Genomic DNA, 20173 nt, shown 5'->3' with positions numbered 1-20173 from the left:
GGTTTGCTTCACTATCAAAGCAGCAGAGAAACAAAAAGCCTGAACTGATCAAAAGCACCAGTTGTTATGATAATGTTATTTGCCAGTTTTGTTTCATTTGGAGCCTTTAAAATCCATCTTATTAGGTATTCGGCTGGTGTGTGCTACAACAAGGTTATCAAAGTCAAACCCAGAGGAGGTTGGGTTCCTTCAAAACAGGAAAGCTCATTAGCCTCCACTAGCATCAGAGTAAGCGAGAACGTCTCCAGTGGATTTGGTCAAGAATAATTTGCCAACAAACCACAGAGGAGAACATAGGTCATGTTCCTGAAATCATATGACTGCAGCTCTATAAAGGCAAATTATCTGTATTAACAGCAGTTTGCAGAGGTGAAAACGAGGCAAAGAAAAACAAATCATTTTTCTGGCCCCACAAGCTGCTCAGTGGCCCGCTGCTGCTCTCCACATATGTTGTTTGCTTTCAAAAGAGCCATCTTATAGAACCACGACTACATTGATTTTGCAATTATTGCCATTTCAGACTGAAGTCAGCAGGAATGGACTGTTGCGAGAATTAAATAGAGAAAAGAGAAAAGATAATTCAAAACACAACTGCGGGGAGGATCGATGCACTGGCACAGGGTTCTACAAATGTTTTTGTTTTATTTTAAGCTTTAAGTGGCTGCAGTGAATTAGCCTGACATATCCAAACACACATGGAAATTAGTCTTGGACCTCTTTATTTTTGTGGTTCATTCCCAGGGGGCTGTTATAAGCAGATAAAACAAAACACTTCACATTACAGATGGGAAAAAAAAAACATCTAGTGAGAAGAACACAGGGATATGGGAGGGAAGCTACAGTGTGTGCTAAGCTAATTAAGCCAACTTAATTTGCTTTAGGATGTAAGGCTAATGTGGCAGTAAATTAAAAAAATACACCTCTGATATATGATATTGTATTTTTTTTAAATCCCCCAAAAAACATTATTTTTTTAAATTACAAAATAATTAGGGTTATTTTTTCTAAACATAAAAAAAGCACGTTTTTTTCTTGTACATTGTTTTTTAGAAATAAAACGTACCTAAAAAAAAAAAAAAAAAAAAACACATAACTACCCATATTAATATAATTGCTATGGCAACTCTTACTTTATCGTTATTGTTATTGTTATTGTTATTATTATTTCTTTATTTGTACAATAAAGTCTCTTGAGACTCATTGTCTCATTTACAAGAGACACCTGTTACATACGTCATAGTGGCATCAAGCATCAGTATTGGCCGATCGTGTACTCTATTTTTCTGCTGATTCAATACGCAGATTCCTAATAAAATACTATTACCTTAATAATATTATCAAAATATGTTTCCCATGTCTCAATTCTTGTTATGAAATAGTACCGGAACAGGAAGGGCTGATCAGAAACGCATCAAATTCAAGGGTCACAACTGTTTTACGTTGCAAATGAAACATGAGTTCATAAATTTATCTCTTAAATTGGTTGATAATGACAAAATAACGCAACCTACACAGTCCTTTAAAACATAACTCTGCAAAGGACTGTATGAGGAGAGAAAAAAAACTTGCTCAGGAAGTGAACGCTCTCACATATTATCTCAGTAAGTATAGACTACGGACGCCCACAAGGAGAGCACTTGACCTCGCGAAAACTTGGGTTGCCTGAGGCCCAGCTGAACGCTGCAGCTTGCTTATGAATACATTTAGCTGACTGAATATGATTCAGGTCACAGAACAGGATTAACTCCAGTGGATTAAACTCTGATAAAACCAAGTAATAAAAACTAAATGGAAATCCTCTCCTCATCCCCCTTGTCTGGGTCCCCAAACAGCCCCAACTTCCAAGGCCTCCACAGACGGAGTGTGATCTTAAGATTTGAATGGTAAATCAGCTGAGTGACATGAGGACAAATTACATCATCGTCTAAATGGTGATTGGAGACATCCTGCCGCACAAGCACAACAGGACCTGGCGCTCGAAACAAGACTCCGCTGCGAATGTTACGGCGGACGCTCAGGGCGCAGATACGATCTCCAAACGCCGCTGCTTGCTTGTTTGTTTCCACAACAACAAACTCACTGCGACGTTTTATTTTAAGAGTCATGTTGAAGAGTTACGGAGTCATCTGTGCTTATTGGCATCTCTGGCAAAGATGGGTAAAAAACTTTAAAACCGAACTGCACAGACATAATCCCATAATTTAAGGGCACCCTTAATTTCTCTAAAGAAAATGCAACTAAAGCATTTTCTTTGTCAGCTACAGCTTCTAAATTAGCAATCCATGACTTTCTCTTCCCCCTGGTTGTGCGAATGACACGAAACAAAAGCCCGGTTGTCTTAATCATTATCCAAAAAGGGGCAACACAAGTGAACAAGTCTTACAAGCAATTTTATAATGCAGGAAAAGACAACAAGAAAATATCTACCAGTCTCGACAGAAGATGTTTATAATGCCATCACAAATCATGAGGACGAGAAAATACCCGAAAGCTCAAAGGCGATTTGCTAAATATTGCCTGTGACTTTTACTCAAACTCTGTCTTTGATTAGAAAAGCCTAAACCTGAGCTTATTGAGAATAAACACTCCATGTAGTCCTGCAGGTTAAATTATAGAAAAGCACTTCTCTGGTGAGTATGGTGAAGGACCTGTGGTGATGTGGGCCCCAAAGCCTCTGGGAACACAACATGACGGACTCTTTGAAATATCTGCAGGTTTTCAATAAAAAAAACATTTTGGCCTCTGTAAATCAACACTTTCAACACAATGAACCAAAACACATGGTAAAATCAGGACGCGTATGCTTCTCCAGACACGTCTTGGTTTATGGGTTTCTCATTTCTCTGAGGGATCTAGAGAGATTATTCAAAGAGGAATCTTGTACCGTTCCTCTCCATCTGCTTGCTCAAACCTTGTGCTGTGACATACGGAGAAGACTAAGTGGTAATTTCTTGTCCAAGTGGTTTGTACGAAGTACTATGTGTGGATTATTGTAAAACTTTATTTTATTTTAAGGCTTTTCACACATTTTTTGCCAGGGGTGTTGATCATTTTAGAGGTTGTTGTTTATTACGCTGCCGTTTCTTCATTTTTTGCGGTGTGGTAGCTGAACGAAAGTGCTTCGTTTTTCTTCTTTTTTCCAGTATCATGACAACCAGCAGCAGCTTAATCTACAACCAGGTTACTGACGCCTCATTAAGATTGTTTACTTCCATAATCAGTCCTTTCTGCCAGTTAGTTTACGGATCAATTCGTTACAGTTTGCATGAAATTTTACAGTTGGGTTCAGCGTGATCACATGAACTTAAAAATGCCCAAAGTAACATATTTAAAGTGCTTCTGTGGATTGCATTTCAAGCCTCGGTATATACTAGAATTGATAACTCTAGATTTTTTCATACCAAGACTACTTCTTTTATTCGCTCGCTTTCTTTTCTAAAAAAAATATTTTCAAAAAGTGACTTTTATTTCAATCCTCCCTTCTGTGAGTAGTACAACGGAGTGTTAGGGTCAGACTATGACAGTTTTTATTAATTATGAAGACATAGTCATAATATTAGCAGGAAAAAAGACGCAATCTTACTAGAAAAAACGTCTTTAAATTACGAGAAAGAAGTTAATTTATTGTCAAAAAAATTAGACATGACTGGATCAATTCACGTGATTCTTTCTTTGAAATAGACACAATTGTTTGCACAATTGTTTAAAATGATAATTTGATACTTATTTGCTAAAAGATTCAGTATTAGTTCAGTATTTTTTTCATGTGTGAGTTCACACAACTTTAATCTCATAATTAAAAAAACAAACAAAAACAAAAAAACTGGTCCTAACATTTGTCGTGGAGTTGACCTGAATTCAAAGTCCAGATAAGTGGCTGTAAAACACGCTTGTGAAACAAGATGGCCGCCCAGAAATTATGGTAACCCAGAGAGTTCACTGGTGGGAAAAAAAAGAAAAGATTTTCCTTGAATTAAATCTTCAGAAACTTAAAAAATATATATATTGATAAATTGATCAAATCGATTTATCGCTCTGTCCTTATTTCCCATTGTTAAACCAAGGAATGATTCATCGCTTCAGCATTTCTTCCAGAAGTACGACATTCATGCAAGACTCACTCGATAGAGTATTACTGCTCACCTCGACCTATTCTCGGAAAAGAGACATTTGCAAGGCTGAAAATTAAACGTCGCTGGAGTTATAGAAATGCCACTCTCCGTTTCTCTGGTATCACTTTGTCATTCAAGCGGTGACTAAGAGGCTGACTCTGCTGGAGAACCTGACCCTCGTTTTATGGGATCGTAAGTTTAATATTTGATGGCCGAGCACACGTTATAAAACAGGGACCTTTCTCTCTTCGAATAGCTTCAGTGTAACTAATCACCTTCATCTCGATAAGGCAAGATTATTATTTATGCAACAGGTCAGGGCATTGATTTATGATACGAGGAGAGAGAAAGCGAGACGGTCTTTGCTGGTGCATTAGTGTTGAAGGTAAAAAGGGAAAGAATCTTTTGTGTCAGTTTCTTTTAAAACGCCGTCCTTCTAGAAACTCTGTTTATGGTAGCGAAAACCATGGCTATGATGATGAGAACTAACCGTGAAAGCAGAGGAGTGGGCTCAGGGACGCGCTGACGATAATGTCAGGTTGTGGGGAGGGAAGGAAAAAAAAACAAAACAAAAAAACATGCTGGTTTATCAACACTCTAAACACCTCAGACTGATTCATGACTGGCTTCAAGTGGAAGGTTGCTTCTCCGTTTCTGTGAGAGCGGATCACACGAAGGTGTGGGCGTCGGGTTGTTAGCAGTCAAGCCTCGGGGGGGGGAAAAGTCACATTTAAATGTTCGCACGGGCTAATAGGCATGATAATTTACAATTTCATTTCCATGATGCGTGCCTCCAAGGACACACGCACGGTTTACATCTAACTGTGTGATGAGTAGATGAACGGGTGTCTTGCTTGCTTTCATTCTAAAGTTTTTAATCTCGTTTTGTCTTCAAGAGAAAATGTTTTTTAATGAAAGCATTCACAAATCATTCCATAAAGAGGTTGTTGCTCCACACTGCTGGTCAGCTGGATGGTTTGAGACTATTTTGGACCTTCTTGTCTTTCATAAGTTCAGCTTTTTGGATGCTGAATTCATGACGGTCAGGGTGTAGAAGTTAAAGGATTGCATCCGAGCCACGAATAGAAAATATGTCATTATTTGTGCAATGCTTTTGTCTTTAAGTTTGTAAAATTTAGCAAGTGAGGTTAATATTAGTTCAGATCAGCTTTATTGTGAAATGTTTTTTTTATTTTGAAAAGCATACTTCCTGTTGAGCCTTAAGCTACATTAGAAAAAAACAAGATGGCAGAAGGATGGAGCAATAACGAAATCAAAGAGAATGCGATGTGATTTTGGATTGCCATTTTTTGTATTTGCATTTTTCCTACGTATAGACTTTTTGTTAAATTCATGGTTTTGCTCGCTTTGTTTACTTTTTTTACGAGAGTGCCTATTGAATGACTGATATTGGATCTGTTGCCGTAACAGATTGTCATAAAAGTGACACTGTTTAATACATTCAGCGAGACACAAGCCACAAAAAGTCGACTGCAAGGTCTACTTGAGCAAACGGCATGACTAAATCCTGTTCTTGTCAGGAAAAAAACAGGAAAAAAAAAATTTTCCAGGAAATTCTCATTGTAAATTTTATGCATGTTTACGTTATTTTCTTAATTCCATCTTTCAAAATGAAATGTAAAACAAAGAAATGTTGTAGACAAAAAATATTAATAATCAATGTGTTGAATAATTTTAGTCCCAATAGAAATTAAAACAATTAAATCATGTTTCACAATTTTTAATAAAAATTTCTGTTTATCCTCAATATCACACCGTTCTCGCTCCAGTCCCAGCCTGAAATATGCTGCAACTTTTAAGATTTAATTCCACATAAACTTTCAGGTAAACAGAATTGCTCACAGTTATTAATACAAATGTCAATAATTGACATTATTGTTCTTTACTTTATATGCTTCTGATACTGTGCCACATAAAAATGTAATCTCAAACTAAGTCAGGCTGCCACAGATTACTTGAACATCTTGACAAATTTATATGTCCACCAAAATATTATTATTTTAAAAAATTACATATGCTGTACATAAGACAGAACTGCTGAAATTCTGCAGAGAATCCCAATAAAAAACATCATCTAAATTCATGCTATGCTATGCATTTTCTCTGTCTGCACCAATGAAAGTTAACTTAATTCAGCATGCCAAATGCTTAAAGCGACTTCGACTAACATCAGCCCCACCTAATTTATCAATAATAAAGCAAATAGTAATATGACCGATTATTTGGCCACTGTGTGTACAGTAACAAACATTTATCCCCAGATGACAATCATCAAGTATGGAAACCATACTGCAACAGACGCAGTAGCACAGCATTAAATACGTCACCTTTGATCCCAATAAACAGACACTATACAAAATGGGTGAATACTGTTCTGCTAGGCATATACAAAAGCGCTTAATGTTTTAACAACATTTGTTGTGTATCTTTGTATTTTGACCCATGTAAAATGCGTTTTCAGATATGGCAAGATGTGTGGCAAAATAAAAAACAATGTGAGAGCAACGTACAGTACACCACCCAGGCAACAAAGAAAGTTGAAAGAAACCATGAATATAAATAAAAATTATGAGAACTTTTTAATTGTTACAGAATAGAAAAACTGAAAATATAACTATGCTCTCACTATAGTCCTGTTGGTTTTTTTAAGAATAAAATATTGAATAGTAATCTTAATGGATGAGAAAAATTACAGACGTGATCGATTTAATATTGTATGCTCATTCCTCTCAACTAAAATTATTTATAAGTACAATAAGTGATTCAGCTGAGGACACTTACAGGTAGACTCTGATTTTGGCAAGCCTAAGGATTTCCACATTAGATAAATACTTCTGAGGTATAGCGTACTTAAGCTCATATAAAACCCAGCTTTACAGATGCGAGTGGTGGTGAGGAAACTTTCCAGCTTTACTGTATTTCCATCTCCCATTTCACTTTTTTCATCCCACTGTTTTAATGAAACCGTCTCATCTTTTGGTTTTGCCAAACCAAAACATCCATTTCCATTCTCTCATAAAAATTTCTTCAGAAATAAAGGACTGTTTTGATGAAGGTTCCCCTCTATATGACACTCCTGATTATTTAAAAACTAATTAAATTTCAATTCCTCTTATGATTATAACTGAACACAGCTCAACAAAACACAAGCAAATACACGAGTTCTCAAAGGTCACATGACTAATATCTGACTGAAAACAATCAGCATCTGGATCTTAGTGCGGTGTTTGAAAATCTGACTAACATAGGCCCAGTTCAGCTTTGACCCCATTCTTCTTTTTTTTAACACAGTAACAACAAAGAAAAACAAATTCACACTCACATTTGCCACCAGATATTCACACTTCCTTTTGCCAAAATAGCTTGAAATAAAGTGGAAAACCATCAAAAAGAACAAGTCCAAATGTATGGACATAGTCGTATAAGGAGCCTGATTTCAAAACAGACATTTAAAGCCTAAATGTCACACACACGCCCACACACAGAGATACACAGTTAGTTTTTACCTTGGCACTGGAATCCTTGCTTTCCAAACCCCCTGTAAAAAAGAGAGGAGACTGATTTGAATGGCTCTTACTGTTTAAAACACACTGAATAACGTATTCATTCACACATGGACCCATTCACACCGCATTCATTCCAAGGACACAGCTGTTAAATCATGAGCTTTGCACAAGTTTGACGGTTTTTTACAGTTTCATCTTGAGAAATTTGGAAAAGTGAATAAAAATCTGATTTGAGTAATTCAATTTGAACAGTGAAACTTATGTTATACATTTATATATACATTACATAATATATTTCAAGTATTTCTGTTCATTACACAAGGCCATTTTATATGTTACCTACTTTGATGTTATAATTGTACATTTTTGATTCAATATGCCATGTTGCTAATGTTATACCAAGTGTGTGTACTTGTTTTTTGTAAATGTTTTATATTATTATTATTATTATTATTATGTGAACCCCTGGAAGAGCAGCCACTGTCACAGCAAAAGCTAATGGGGATTCAAATTAACAAACGTTATCTTTTTTAAGCAAAAGTTTTATTTAATGACCAACGTGTGGAAAACTGCTGATTTGACAGTTGTCTGGCAAAATGCTGCTGATTCCATTTACACAGAGGGTAAGTTTAAAAAAGGTCGCTGCTAAAGAAGATGGATGTTCACACTGCACATATGCGTATACATATGGAAAGTTAAGTGGTAGAAAAAAAATCATGCCATTCAGAGGACTGAGCAGCAACGATAAAGAACTAGACTGGTGCACAGTGACACAAAATCATTCTTTCCCCTCAAACAGTATTTGGAACATGCCCACTCTGATAAAAGTATGTCTACCTGGTTTAATGGTTATTGAATCACTGTCTTTGACTGATCAGCAAACTGGCCTGACCTAAAAGGTATAAAAAAATATTTCTGCTGTGTGAATAGGACGTTCAGAGACAAAGACTAAACAATCCAAATTAATCAGAGGAGAATACAAAAGCAACTTTAACACCTTAGCAGAGCCACAGGCTGATTCGCTCCATGTTGCACTAATGCAGTAATTCATGGCTGAAATTTCTCTATATATTGATCTCATGAATCTCCCCTAAACTCTGGAATGATCTTTGCTTCACATTCTTTTAATTGAATTGCTTTTTTCTTCCACTCAACTTTCCATTAAAATACATGAAAGCACTCTAAACAACCATCTTCATTAACAATGACTTTTTGCAGCATTAGCAGGCAGGGACATAGAGACTGTCAGCTGGACAAATGTCACATCAGCAGCCTTCCATATTATGAGGCGGATCATCACATAACATTTCTGCATTAAAAATAAAAATAGAAACAAAACACTGAAAATCACCATCTAAAAATTTGACTTTTTTAAACTAAATTACAGAACTAAATCAACATATTTACTATTCTGATTTACTTCAATGCACCATTATGTTGTATTAAAAGCATTAGCTGACTCGCTCCTTGAGTTAATAACAATCAACAATACAGCAGAAGAAAAAGTCAAGTCTGTCCAGAGAGGCATCGCTTCTCAAAAAGTTACGGCATAACCACCAAATCCAAAAGCTTTCTGGGATTTTTTTATTTTATTTTTTATTTTTATGATCGTATTTAATAATCACACTGTTAAAACAATAACTAAATGCATATAGCTTGTAATTAGTTGTCCTACAATCACATAAAGGCAGGTAGGTGCATGTCTGCACAGGCTTCCTGGCCCGCTTCTTCCCTCCGTTTGTGTGTTCAAACAGTGTGTGCGAGCATGTGCGTGCGTGTGTGTGTGTGTGTGAGGCGATGGGAGCTTTCCCTTTCAAAATAAAGTTGTTTGATTTCACATTTTGAATCATATCGCCTGCATGCTGAACTCAAAAGGAGTGGCATATGTATGCTTGCCAACAACACACTGCATTAAAGGCATGAGATCACGCGCGCACGCACACACACACACACACACTAAAGAACATAGTACTTTAAACATGGGTGTGCCTTCACCAACATGCACATTTTTTTTAAAAAGTGCTTAACTGAGAACCCAAAGTGATTTGTGTAGTTCAAGTGTTCCACTAAAAAGGCAGGAATTTTTAAACGTCTTGCCCTCTTCCAGAGTGAGCAACATGAGCACATGGAGCTTTTCACATGGACCTGATTCTACATGTTCAAAAGAAAGAAAAAAAAAATTGCCATTCAATATGGCACGCATGGAATGGCTGCAAGTTAGTCATCCTAAATGCTTAACCGAGGCCAAAATCACAGGAGCTCCGTTGGGGTTGTTTGTTCAAGAATGAAGATAAGGAGGGGAGTGGAGTCTAATGCAAAGGAGACTTCCGTGAAGTCATTTTTGTTGCATGATTCCTGTAAAGCAGTGCTTCTCAATTGCAGTCCTCAGACCCCCTGCTCTGCATGTTTTAGATGTGCCTCTATTCCAGAACAGCTGATTCAAATGATTGCATGACCATCAAGCACTGCAGAAGCCTGTTAATCACCCACAGATTCAATCCAGGTATGTGGTAGAAGGGAAGCACCTAACTGCGATTCTTGAGAATAGGGACAAAACAAGTCCTATGGATAAAGCACAAAATCTGAATAAAATATACACAAAATATAATTGTATTTTTTCAAATATCTGATTAAACTAATCTGGGTCATGTGAGCCCAGCAATGTATATTTTCCTGGTGTTTGCTGAATATTTTTTTATTTTAAACATTGTAGTCGGTGGCTGGTGTCTTTAAAATCCCTTGTCCTGGAGCAGAACTCAATATATTATAATAGTTTAAAACAATTAAAGAAATACAAAAATTATATATTATGACAATTAAGTATAAGAAGTCATATGAATAATTATGAAAGTATCAATAAATTGAATTAAAAATCATTTTTATATATTTTCAAATTCCATTGAAATTTGTCCCTAGTTTTTGTCAACACCGTCAGACATAAAAAGAATGTGAAAAAAATCAGGCATTAGTGGGGGGCACCAGAACTTCTGAGGACCCCATGACCACTTCCTTTCTCTTCCTTTACTAAGAGGGCTAGTTAGCTCTGCCTAGCATATGTTATTCTTTAGTTTTTTCTTCTGTTTTATTCCTAAATTGCTCGTCACAACCATGATGTGTCAACACCATAACTGACAATTCACAAAACTTTGATGAAATTTTGTGAAAGAGCTTAATTTTATTATACTGTAAAGATTTAATGGACCTGATGAGCTACAATATGGCCTCTTTCAGAATAACATCATGTAAATTGAGGTAATTTGGCATGTTGTCAACTCTGTCAGATGTCAACTCCAGAGTTTTTGAGACTCTTTCAGTGATAGTGTTGATAAATCTCACTTAAATGTGCAATTAATTAATTTTAATGTATTTTACATAAATTGCATTACTTAACATGTATCAAGTTTTTCATTTTACTCACTAGTTTGTCACCGCCTTCAGTTCTGTGTCAACTCTGTCAGATGGACTTTTTGTTTTTTGTTTTAAATAATATTTATTTTATTTCTTGAGAAACATTTGTCTGTGAAATGAGTACAAATATCACTAATAGGGTATTTTAAAAATCCTTTTATATTTATTTTTGTCAGATGGTGATGACAAAGTTCTGGGTCAAGTCGATTAAAAATTAAATAAATAAAAAAATGTTGCAACTGCATCTTTACATTTCCAAAACATTATTTGTCATATTTGCATACATAAGGTTGAGAAATATTTTTTTTTTTAAATTGGGAACATTAAAACCCATTTTGTCCCTATTCTCAAGAATCCCTGCTAAAACATTCAGGGCAGGGGGGCCTGAGGACCGGAATTGAGAAGCACTGCTGTAAAGAAAGAAAGAGGAAAATGCCGATTTCATCTGACACGGGACCTAATCCGGAATAAATTCTAGGTACATTTGAGTGAATATTTTCCCTCCAGTTTACTATTACTATTGTTTTCAACGACCCAGCAGCAACAACTCCTCCCATTCAATAGTAGGACAAAAAAAAATTTAAATAAATAAATCACAAGCAATCCCCTATAGCGCGTTGATAAGTGTTTTTAAGGCGTGCATACTCGAGTATTGCGGGTTTGGAAAGGTGTCGCGACCCCCCAGAAGTTACATCACACGGAGCAAAGAGAAGGACTCGACTGAAGTTATTCGATATATGTGCAACAGGCGGGGTGGAGGTGGGAGACGGAGCAGAGGGCTTACCAGATGAAGTCGGTGCAGTGGCTGCAGAAAGTCGGCTGCTTGAAGAACCTGGCGATGAATTTGTGGTCCTTCACTTCGTGGACGTTCTTTTGCCTCAGAGCACCTTTTCGAGCAAACCTGTTCGCTACGTCCGCGGTGGACGACTCGTTAAAACTTGCATCTGCCATCGCGTTCCTCCTCTCTCTCTCTAAATATATATATATATATATAAAACACAAATCAATGCAACAGCTTCCTGCTGTGTTCGGGCTCGTTGCTCAGTCCGAAGTGAACGGTCTGCGCTTGTCAGTGCCGAGCCAGAAAGCGAAGCGGCGGTCCTGACTGGAGACACTGGACCTACTGGGTCTGAGGGATTTCCCTGCCTGTCGCTGCTCCACTGACACTGACAGCTCGGCTCCGTCAAGGTGGCAGCAGTGAGACTCCCTGCTTCCTCTGACTCCTTTCAAATCAAAAGTACTTTTTTAAGTTAGAAGGAAGAAATTGGTTTCTCTAATATTATTGGAAGTTCCAACAGGTTCCAATAATTAATATCTATATAATATATAGATATATAAATGTAACCCTTTACATATCCTGCCTCCAGGGGGCAACATTATAGGCCTGCGTTTGTTATAGATGACATAATTTACACAAACAACTGCTAAATAAAGAAAATGTTAATAGAAAGATTATTTTTACCATAATGTGGCGCACCTGTGCATGGCTTATAGTGCTGTACATATTTTTTGCGCCACTGAGTGACGCCTTCAGGATATTCAGATAGTATGTTCTTCTTCTTCAGTTCCTTTGGCGGCTGGCGAAAAAATACGTTTACGTAATCATTACCGCGACCAACCGGTGAAGGCCAGATCAATATGGAGCGTAAAGAGTGCCAAATAACAATAGATACACAACTTGTAAAATAATTATATAAATGTGTCATATTTTTTATTTATAAAACTGGAAATAAATTTGGAAATATTTTATTAGTTATTTGTGCCTAAATTAAATGTATTGATTTCGTTTTTTAAAAACTTATTTCATATGTTAATAAAAAAAAATTGCGTTTTTATGCTGAAGCACGTAATGTATTCATTTATGCTGTGTGTGGGTGAGATTAGGGCTGTTTTCCTAGAGACCCTGAGGTCTGATTGGCTGCTTCAAACAGCAGATTGAGGTAACTTCTTTAAAGTTTGCTAAGACTCTTAAGGTTAAAATCTTTAGTGGAAGTGTGGAAGTAACTTCATTATTAAGAAGGAACTTAGATCTTGAAAATGCTTATCTTTGAAATTGCCAAAAAATTTGTATATATATGTAAAGAAAACATCTGCTCTGACAGTCAGGGTACAAATTGGAAAAAATATTTTCAAACTTCTGGGCCAGGGTACGTGAGGGAAACAACGTAGTCATGTTTGAGCTTTAGCAACACTTGCAGTATTTAGGAAACAACTTTGCTGTTTATTGAGCAACAGACCAACCGGTTGTGGCTTGTTGCCTTTTCTTAGAGTTGTTCAACTCGACCACCATTTCAGGTGGACTGAATGTGGTAAGAACTCACCAAATCTTATTTCTCTATTGCAAACACTTTCATGTTGTCACCACCATTAAAATACAACCATAAATTACCTGTGTTTACCTTGAAGACTACAAAATGTTTTCCTTGTGTTCAGTTGTTAAATTTGATCCTGTGAAAATGTATTATTTAATCAGGCGATAAAATCCAATGCAGCATAATGTGTTTTAATGAATCCATATTTAAACACCTTTGATGTCTCTGTGTTAGCCTTCATCTCTGCACTTTTAATCTCCCTCTGCTTTGATTTTTAAAAAATCCTCTGAAGTACAAAACCCGAAAGCACAACAAACCAACCTTTGAAATCTAATCTAAATAAACCTTCTGAAAATCCACCTATTTACATATGAACTGAACAACTTCAGCTACTTTCTTGCCCTCTCTCAATTTTCACAAATGTTTTGTTTTGTTTTCGATTTATTTTGAAAAACCAATTTCCGGTCGTGGACTTGTGTACTTTTGCGTAACTTGACTCTTCCACACTCCTCTTCCTCCTTTCTCGCTCCGGCTGATGTCACGCAACAGGATCCGCCGTGGGAGGGAGGAGGCCTTGGGTCCCGCTGGACGAACCGAGGCTGGAGGCGGCACCGTGTGGGAAAACATGGCGTTGCATACTCTTTCTGATACGCATGACATCAATAAGAAAATATCAAAGTTATTACGCAGGTTTGTTGCATCTGTCCTGTGGAGAAGAACTCATTTTGCTTTTCCCCACCAAAACAGGAAATAGAACACACCTCTTCTTTTTTTCTATTACCGTGTGAAAAAGTGTTTGAAATATTTTTCCCTGCTTCTTTCGTTTTATGGAAACATAAAACGAGCATGACGCAATTACATTACCGCAACTATATTGCGGTAATATACCACAACTATATTACCGCAAGTTACAGCATGGCATGGAATACCGGAGGCTAATTCAAGATATGAACTGATGCCAAAATGAAACGGAGCCGTGAGCTTTGACTTTGTGGCAAAGTAAACAGATCCCACGTACTTTACATAAGTGGAGTTCATGATTCCTTGTAAAGACCCTGAATGTTTGCTTCCCTTAAACCTGAACCTTTGCAAAAACAAACAAACATTAAAAAAAGAAACGTTCATTTAATGTCTGATTGAAAATTAGATCAGAAAATCTCTCAAAAGATGATACAAATATGTTAAATGAAGGTGCTTCTGTTATAGATCACCTCGTTTACACAAATAGCTAAGTACAGAAAATGCTGACTGGAAAGAATTTTTACACTATCGATATGGCGCCCCCTCTAGCAAAGCGCCCCTTTTATCGTCCATACCCAATTTTCTTTTCTTTTTTCTTATCTTTTACTCCACTGGTTAAATGAGGAACAGAAACAAATATCTGTTTTTATTTGCATCTTGGTATACATAACACAAGTTTATTAATACTGCTCTAAATAATTTGGGATTTTGAAATAAATATAAATACATTTGGATGTTTTTTTTTCTCTCTCTCTCTCTCTTTCTCCTTTTTGCTAACAAGGTGAAATGTGCATTTCCCAAATGAACAAAAGCAGAAGCAAGAGAAGAAGTGCATTTTCTAACAGATTGACAAATCGATCGATATTTTATACACAACCCGTGGAGTGAGTTTCATAACAGCAGAAAAAGGATCTTTGATCTTTGTACCATACTGTTAACTGAGTTTTAACTTTACTTCAAATCATTTTTGCACAGCTTTTTTTTTCTTCTAAGCTTTATAGATTTTTTTCTTTTCTTTTTTTTTTTTTTCCTCAACGGGCTGCACCAATAAACTCAGTTTGTGTTTCCTTTCAGTTAGTGACTCGGATTCCCACAAAGTTCACTGACATGGAGAATACTCTCCCTTGTTTCACTGAAGACAAATATTTAGAAATGACACACAGAGCAAGACGGGGGACAATCCAGCAACCTTTAAAAACTTGTAAGGAAAGAATTCAGTCAAGTAAAAAAAAATTCCACGTTGCAGATCTGAGACTACGTAGGCTATAACGATAAACAGCTCATGAAACATACACGCTGGATGATTTTTCTGTTTAACTCGTAGTTTTCACAACAAAAAAGCCCTCCTTTTTTCTTTGCCATTTCTGCAATGGAGTTATTTTTCTTTTGCACTTGATGAGATTTCACATAATTCTGTCTGCTGTTTGCTCTTCCACCAGATCGAGATTATCTATCAACATTTAGTCAAATACGTCTGTATGCACGCCGCATGTGAACTTTGGGCTTAATCAATAGCAGTCTGAGGTTGCATCTGATTGGAGGAGGCCATCTCTGCAGCCAGAATCCAAAAGGCTCTCATCCAGTGGCTGCAGGGTGAACACAGAGCGGATTTCACCTCCAAAGAAGATGGCTCCCGCTTTGCTGCTTCTCAGCATTGCAGCTTTATTTACAACCGTAGCTCCTGCAAAAGGTACATTTGCAAATTTGTGACTTGGCTTAAGTTAAACTTCTGCTTGACGTCACCTTCTTCCCTTTGTCTCCCACCAGTTTGCGGCCGGCCTCGTGTCTCTGATGGCGTTGATGTTTCCTCCATGAAGCGCGTGTTTGAGATCGGAGAAGACGTGACCCTCTCGTGCGAGCAGGGCTACTCGCCTTCAACGGCGACGCCTCCCAGGATAACCTGCACGGCGACAGGGGAATGGACGCCGGCAAACCTGGCGTGTTCCCGTGAGTCGAGGCTGCGGCTTCTGTTTTTTAAATCCTGCGGCTGGCATCTTGCAGAGCTAAAAAAAAACAGTGAGCGGGAAGCGAATTGGTGAAGTCCAAATGCGGTTTTGTGTAATAATCAACAAAAGCAATCATAGCAGAATTTTAAAAAACTTGATGATGGTCTTTCAAGATAACTCATTGCTAAGTTGTGAAGACGTCTAATAGATGTGGTGATCTGCTTTTCTACAGCCAGGATGTGCCAGATACCCAGGCCTTTGCAGCCATTTGCAAAAGGCAGGACAGAGGCTCCTTTTAAGAGCGTGCTCAACTTCTCATGTGATGATGGGTAAGAACAAAAATATATGTATAAATTCTCCCAGATTATGATTTGCAGATTATTGCAGGAATACGTATTTGTCATTATTCAGGTACGTCATGGTAGGAGCTAATGAAAGCAGGTGCTTACACGATGGCACCTGGAGTCATCCGCCTCCTCTCTGCAAAGGTAAAATAAGTTAACCAGACCCTGCCCACTTTGTTTGCACATTTAAAAAGGCCCAGATTGAACAAAGCGGTTTAACACGTTTCTAGAAAATGATACGGAGTGTAACGGAGAAGCAGGGTTCGGTTTTTAATCAACCACAAATCTGGAACCAACTTCCAGTAAACTGCATGACTGAAAAAAAACTGAGTTCCTTTAAATCAAGGCTAAAAACCCCTACCTGTTTAGAGGTGACCTGATTCCAAGTAAGTTTAAAACTGAGCAACATTTTTGATGACGATTTTGACGTCAGCGTTTAACAAAATGTATCTTTTATTGCTCGTTTCATAATTGTTTTTATGGTGTAAAGCACTTTGAGCTGCCCTGTGGCTGGAATGTGTTACACAAATAAACGTGACTTGACTAATGACAAATGAATCAACTAATACTTTTTCACATTAAAAAAATTGTACCCAAGCATAATAGTGGAAAGTTGAGTGGCAGGAAAAAGTGTGGTAGAGTTAAGTTGCACAAACCACTGCCGTATGAAGAGTGTGAAGAAATCCTCATTTAACAGTTTGAAGGATATTTACAAAGGTGTGAAAGGTATGCTGGAGTCAATGATTCTAAAGCCAGCACACCCACAGACGTTTTCGAAGACATGGACTACAGGTATTTGGTTTCTTGTGATAGGCGGAAACTCTTTATCTACAGGTTTTCTTGAACTCATTGCAAAGAGTCTGTACATTTGAGAATCCCCTGCTTGAAAGTTGATGCCAATATGAGTATATTTCAAAATTGGTCAATAAAGAAAAGAGCAGCCCCAATGACTGAGCCCCAAGGAACACCACAGCAACAAAAGGCCAAACAGATTTCAAATATTTCCTACTTATTTTTCCATTTTCCATTCATGACATGGGTATCGCCATATCAAGTTCTGATTGTGGTCCCACAGGTGTGAACTGTCCTCTGCCCAAGTCACCCAGAGAGGGACGGATTGTCCACGACAAGGCCGTCACAGGAACGTCTACAATTTATGGACAAGGCTGGACGTACGAGTGCAACCCACCCAAAGCACCGAGTTACGAGAGAGGCTCCTGCATGGCCGATGGCTCCGCAACCGAACCTCCGGTTTGCCGAGGTAAATCCAGACTTGTGATGTGTGAATATTGTCTGAATGTATGGTATTACATGCAAGATTTATTTTCTTCTTCATCTTCTTCTTTACTTACATGTCAGAGTTGTGTTGTTTAAAGGCGGCAGTATTATGTAAAATCAACTTTTTTTAGCTTTACATCATGTCCTAATGTTATTCCCTCATCCAAAACATACCTGGGGTGTTGCTTTTATTCTTTCATACTTGTTTGACAAAACGCCTGGGTGGACCTAGCCCCGCCTTTGAGGATGAAGCTCCTTCTCTGAGCTGCAGCTTACAAGTTTTGGATTTTCCGCTTCACTGAGCTCCTTCAGACTAGCCACCAGCAATTAGCAAACACCTGGTGGAGCTGCGCATCTGCTGAGCTCGTTATACGAGCTACTTCTCAGTGCAACGCTTGAAAAACGTGTCGTTTAAGGGTTCATAAAGGAGTGATGTTGTGATGACTTCCTGAAGGCGGAGCTTCACAAAGAGCAGGAGTTCTTAAAGAGACAGAGGCCCAATTTCAAGGCATTAAATTATAAATTTAAATTTCTTTGAACTTGACTTAAAATAGCACTTGATTGTGCTATAAAATTTCACAATAGGCCTGGAAAATACATAATACTGCCCCTCTAATGAAATCATCGTTGTTGTTGTCGTTACAGATGTGAGCTGCCCCATTCCTCCAAGCATAGCAAATGGCGTCATCACGTTTGCCGTGATGAGGCAACACGGTTACAAGGAGAAGGTTAAGTATTCCTGCAATGAGCATTATACCCTGGAGGGTGAGGCTGAGATCCAGTGCCAAAACACTGGAAACTGGTCATCAAAGCCAGTCTGCAGGGGTGAGTCATGAGAAAATTAGATCTCACTTCAGGCCTCTACTCTATATTTATCTACCTCTGCTCTAAAGAGATTCCTACGCAAGAATGTCTTGGATTTTTTTGGCCGTAGAAAAAATGGTCAACTGCAAAGCAATACTGTTTTTTTTTTGTGTTTTTTTTTTATATCTCATAAAAATGTGCATTTTCTCTGTCAGGTGAAAATATTTGATATATATTTTTTTGTTTAGTTTTTTTTTTTTTTTTTAACCCAGCTCCTTGCGAAGTTGGAATCAAAAGAGGGCGCATCTTCTACAATGCCAGAAAGATCTGGATTGAAGACCTGAGGCCAAACAGAGTGCTCCATGGCGAGCATGTTGCCTTCTATTGTAAGAATAAAGCTGAAAAGTGTGGCTACCCCGTGGCCAGCACCTGTAACGACGGAAACCTCCCCATCCCAGACTGCTACGAACGTGAGTCAATGCCAGCTGGATAAGCTCTACTTAAAACTGGTCCAGGTGACTGGCAATGGAACCAGTGGAAAATCTTCTTGGAATGTGATGTTTCGTCCCCTAGATAACAGCAAAATGCTTCTGTGTTTGTCTTGCTTTTCTTCTCTTTGACTTGTAGAACCAGGCAAAATCGAGTACAACCTAAGGTCTAAAAACCTTCCGTCAGAAATCAGAACGTGCGTGGCACCACCGGCCTTCAACCCAACAAGCCCCCCAAACCCTGCGTGAGCAACTTACAGCGCCACGAACTGGGAAAGACATGGGCCGCCTTCTCAATGTTCCCTGCTTTGGTTTTCTGTTCATTTAGACTGCCAATAAATAAATAAATGCAAGGTCATTAAAACAAACCAAGAAAATGTGTTAATAAAATCTTGAAAGAAATGGAAGCTGTGAACATCTAATGCAAAATGGTTGTAAAGTACATTTCAGTTCAATGCACACATAAAGGCTTATTTCCAAATAATCCAGTTCATTTCCAATTTTCCATTAGCATGCAAGGAAACAAATTCATACCAAAATTAAAGCTGCAAGCAGCCCCGAAGGAGGTCGCAGCTCCGCGATGCTCCGGCCTCCTGGCGACCGCAGGATCTCTGGCGACGCCGCCCGCCAGCCATTGCAAATGCTTTTGCGCAGTTCCCGCACCCGTCCACCAGGCGATATGCACCGATTCATTCAGCTGAAAAATTCCCCAAAATTCCCTCATATGTTAATTTTATTCACGTAATCAGTTTGTGTCATTTTCATTTTATTTAGATGTTTTTGAATGATTATATATTTAATTATTTCAAAATATGGTCCTAACATAGCAGAATGTTACCAATTCCCACATCAGTATGTGTATTTAAAGCAAGAAAGAACAACAAAAAGCAACAAATGTTTGATAAAAGAAACAAACTTTCCAGACCTCATCTATTTCTTACAAATTGTCTTTCCCACTCTCTTTTTTCCACGATGTACTAGGTTTGCTGACACAAGAACAATTAAATGTTTGACTAAATAAGCAAAATTACCGTTCCAATTTATAGCTACTGAAAAAAGTTAACAAGAGATGATTGTACAAGTGAATCATGGGCTACTTTGAATATAAACAAGAATAAAATGTTCTGAAGGCTGTATTGTAGTTCTTAGCTTTGCCACTAGGTGACGCGACCATATATAAACTCACACACATATATAGACTGCTATGTCTATA

General features: G+C 37.8%; 2 protein-coding genes across 3 annotated transcripts in view; one reads left to right on the top strand and one right to left on the bottom strand.

The window, feature by feature from the left end:
* prkcaa (protein kinase C, alpha, a) overlaps positions 1–12221 on the bottom strand; it is a 141440-nt gene extending 129219 nt beyond the window's left edge. Inside the window, exons 1-2 of one of the 2 annotated variants that reach the window (XM_008420254.2) lie at positions 11832–12221; positions 7640–7671 (exon numbers count right to left, since the gene is read on the bottom strand). In XM_008420254.2, coding sequence (XP_008418476.1) covers positions 7640–7671; positions 11832–11998 — 199 coding nt within the window. In that variant the 5' untranslated portion in view covers positions 11999–12221. The remainder of the gene's footprint in view (positions 1–7639; positions 7672–11831) is intronic. The other variant, XM_017305920.1, reaches the window with a different exon arrangement.
* Positions 12222–15477: 3256 nt separating this feature from the next.
* LOC103471377 (beta-2-glycoprotein 1-like) lies at positions 15478–19462 on the top strand. Its single transcript, XM_008420376.2, has 8 exons — positions 15478–15790; positions 15868–16047; positions 16279–16375; positions 16458–16534; positions 17466–17651; positions 18314–18493; positions 18745–18942; positions 19100–19462. Exons 1-8 carry the CDS (start codon positions 15727–15729, stop codon positions 19207–19209), a joined length of 1092 nt encoding a protein of 363 aa, XP_008418598.1. The 5' UTR covers positions 15478–15726; the 3' UTR covers positions 19210–19462.
* The last annotated feature ends 711 nt before the right edge of the window (positions 19463–20173 follow it).

This window comes from Poecilia reticulata, linkage group LG1 (genome assembly GCF_000633615.1).
Source record: "Poecilia reticulata strain Guanapo linkage group LG1, Guppy_female_1.0+MT, whole genome shotgun sequence".
NCBI classification, from domain to species: Eukaryota; Metazoa; Chordata; class Actinopteri; order Cyprinodontiformes; family Poeciliidae; genus Poecilia; species Poecilia reticulata.
This window is presented reverse-complemented; position numbering and strand designations above follow the sequence as displayed.

Excerpts from the sequence above, each read along its gene's own strand:
- LOC103471377 (XM_008420376.2), top strand. The coding sequence starts at position 15,727 with ATGGCTCCCGCTTTGCTGCTTCTCAGCATTGCAGCTTTATTTACAACC. Across the intron at positions 16,048-16,278 it reads GGCAAACCTGGCGTGTTCCC|CCAGGATGTGCCAGATACCC; the intron begins GTGAGTCGAGGC and ends GCTTTTCTACAG. Across the intron at positions 18,943-19,099 it reads CATCCCAGACTGCTACGAAC|AACCAGGCAAAATCGAGTAC; the intron begins GTGAGTCAATGC and ends TTTGACTTGTAG.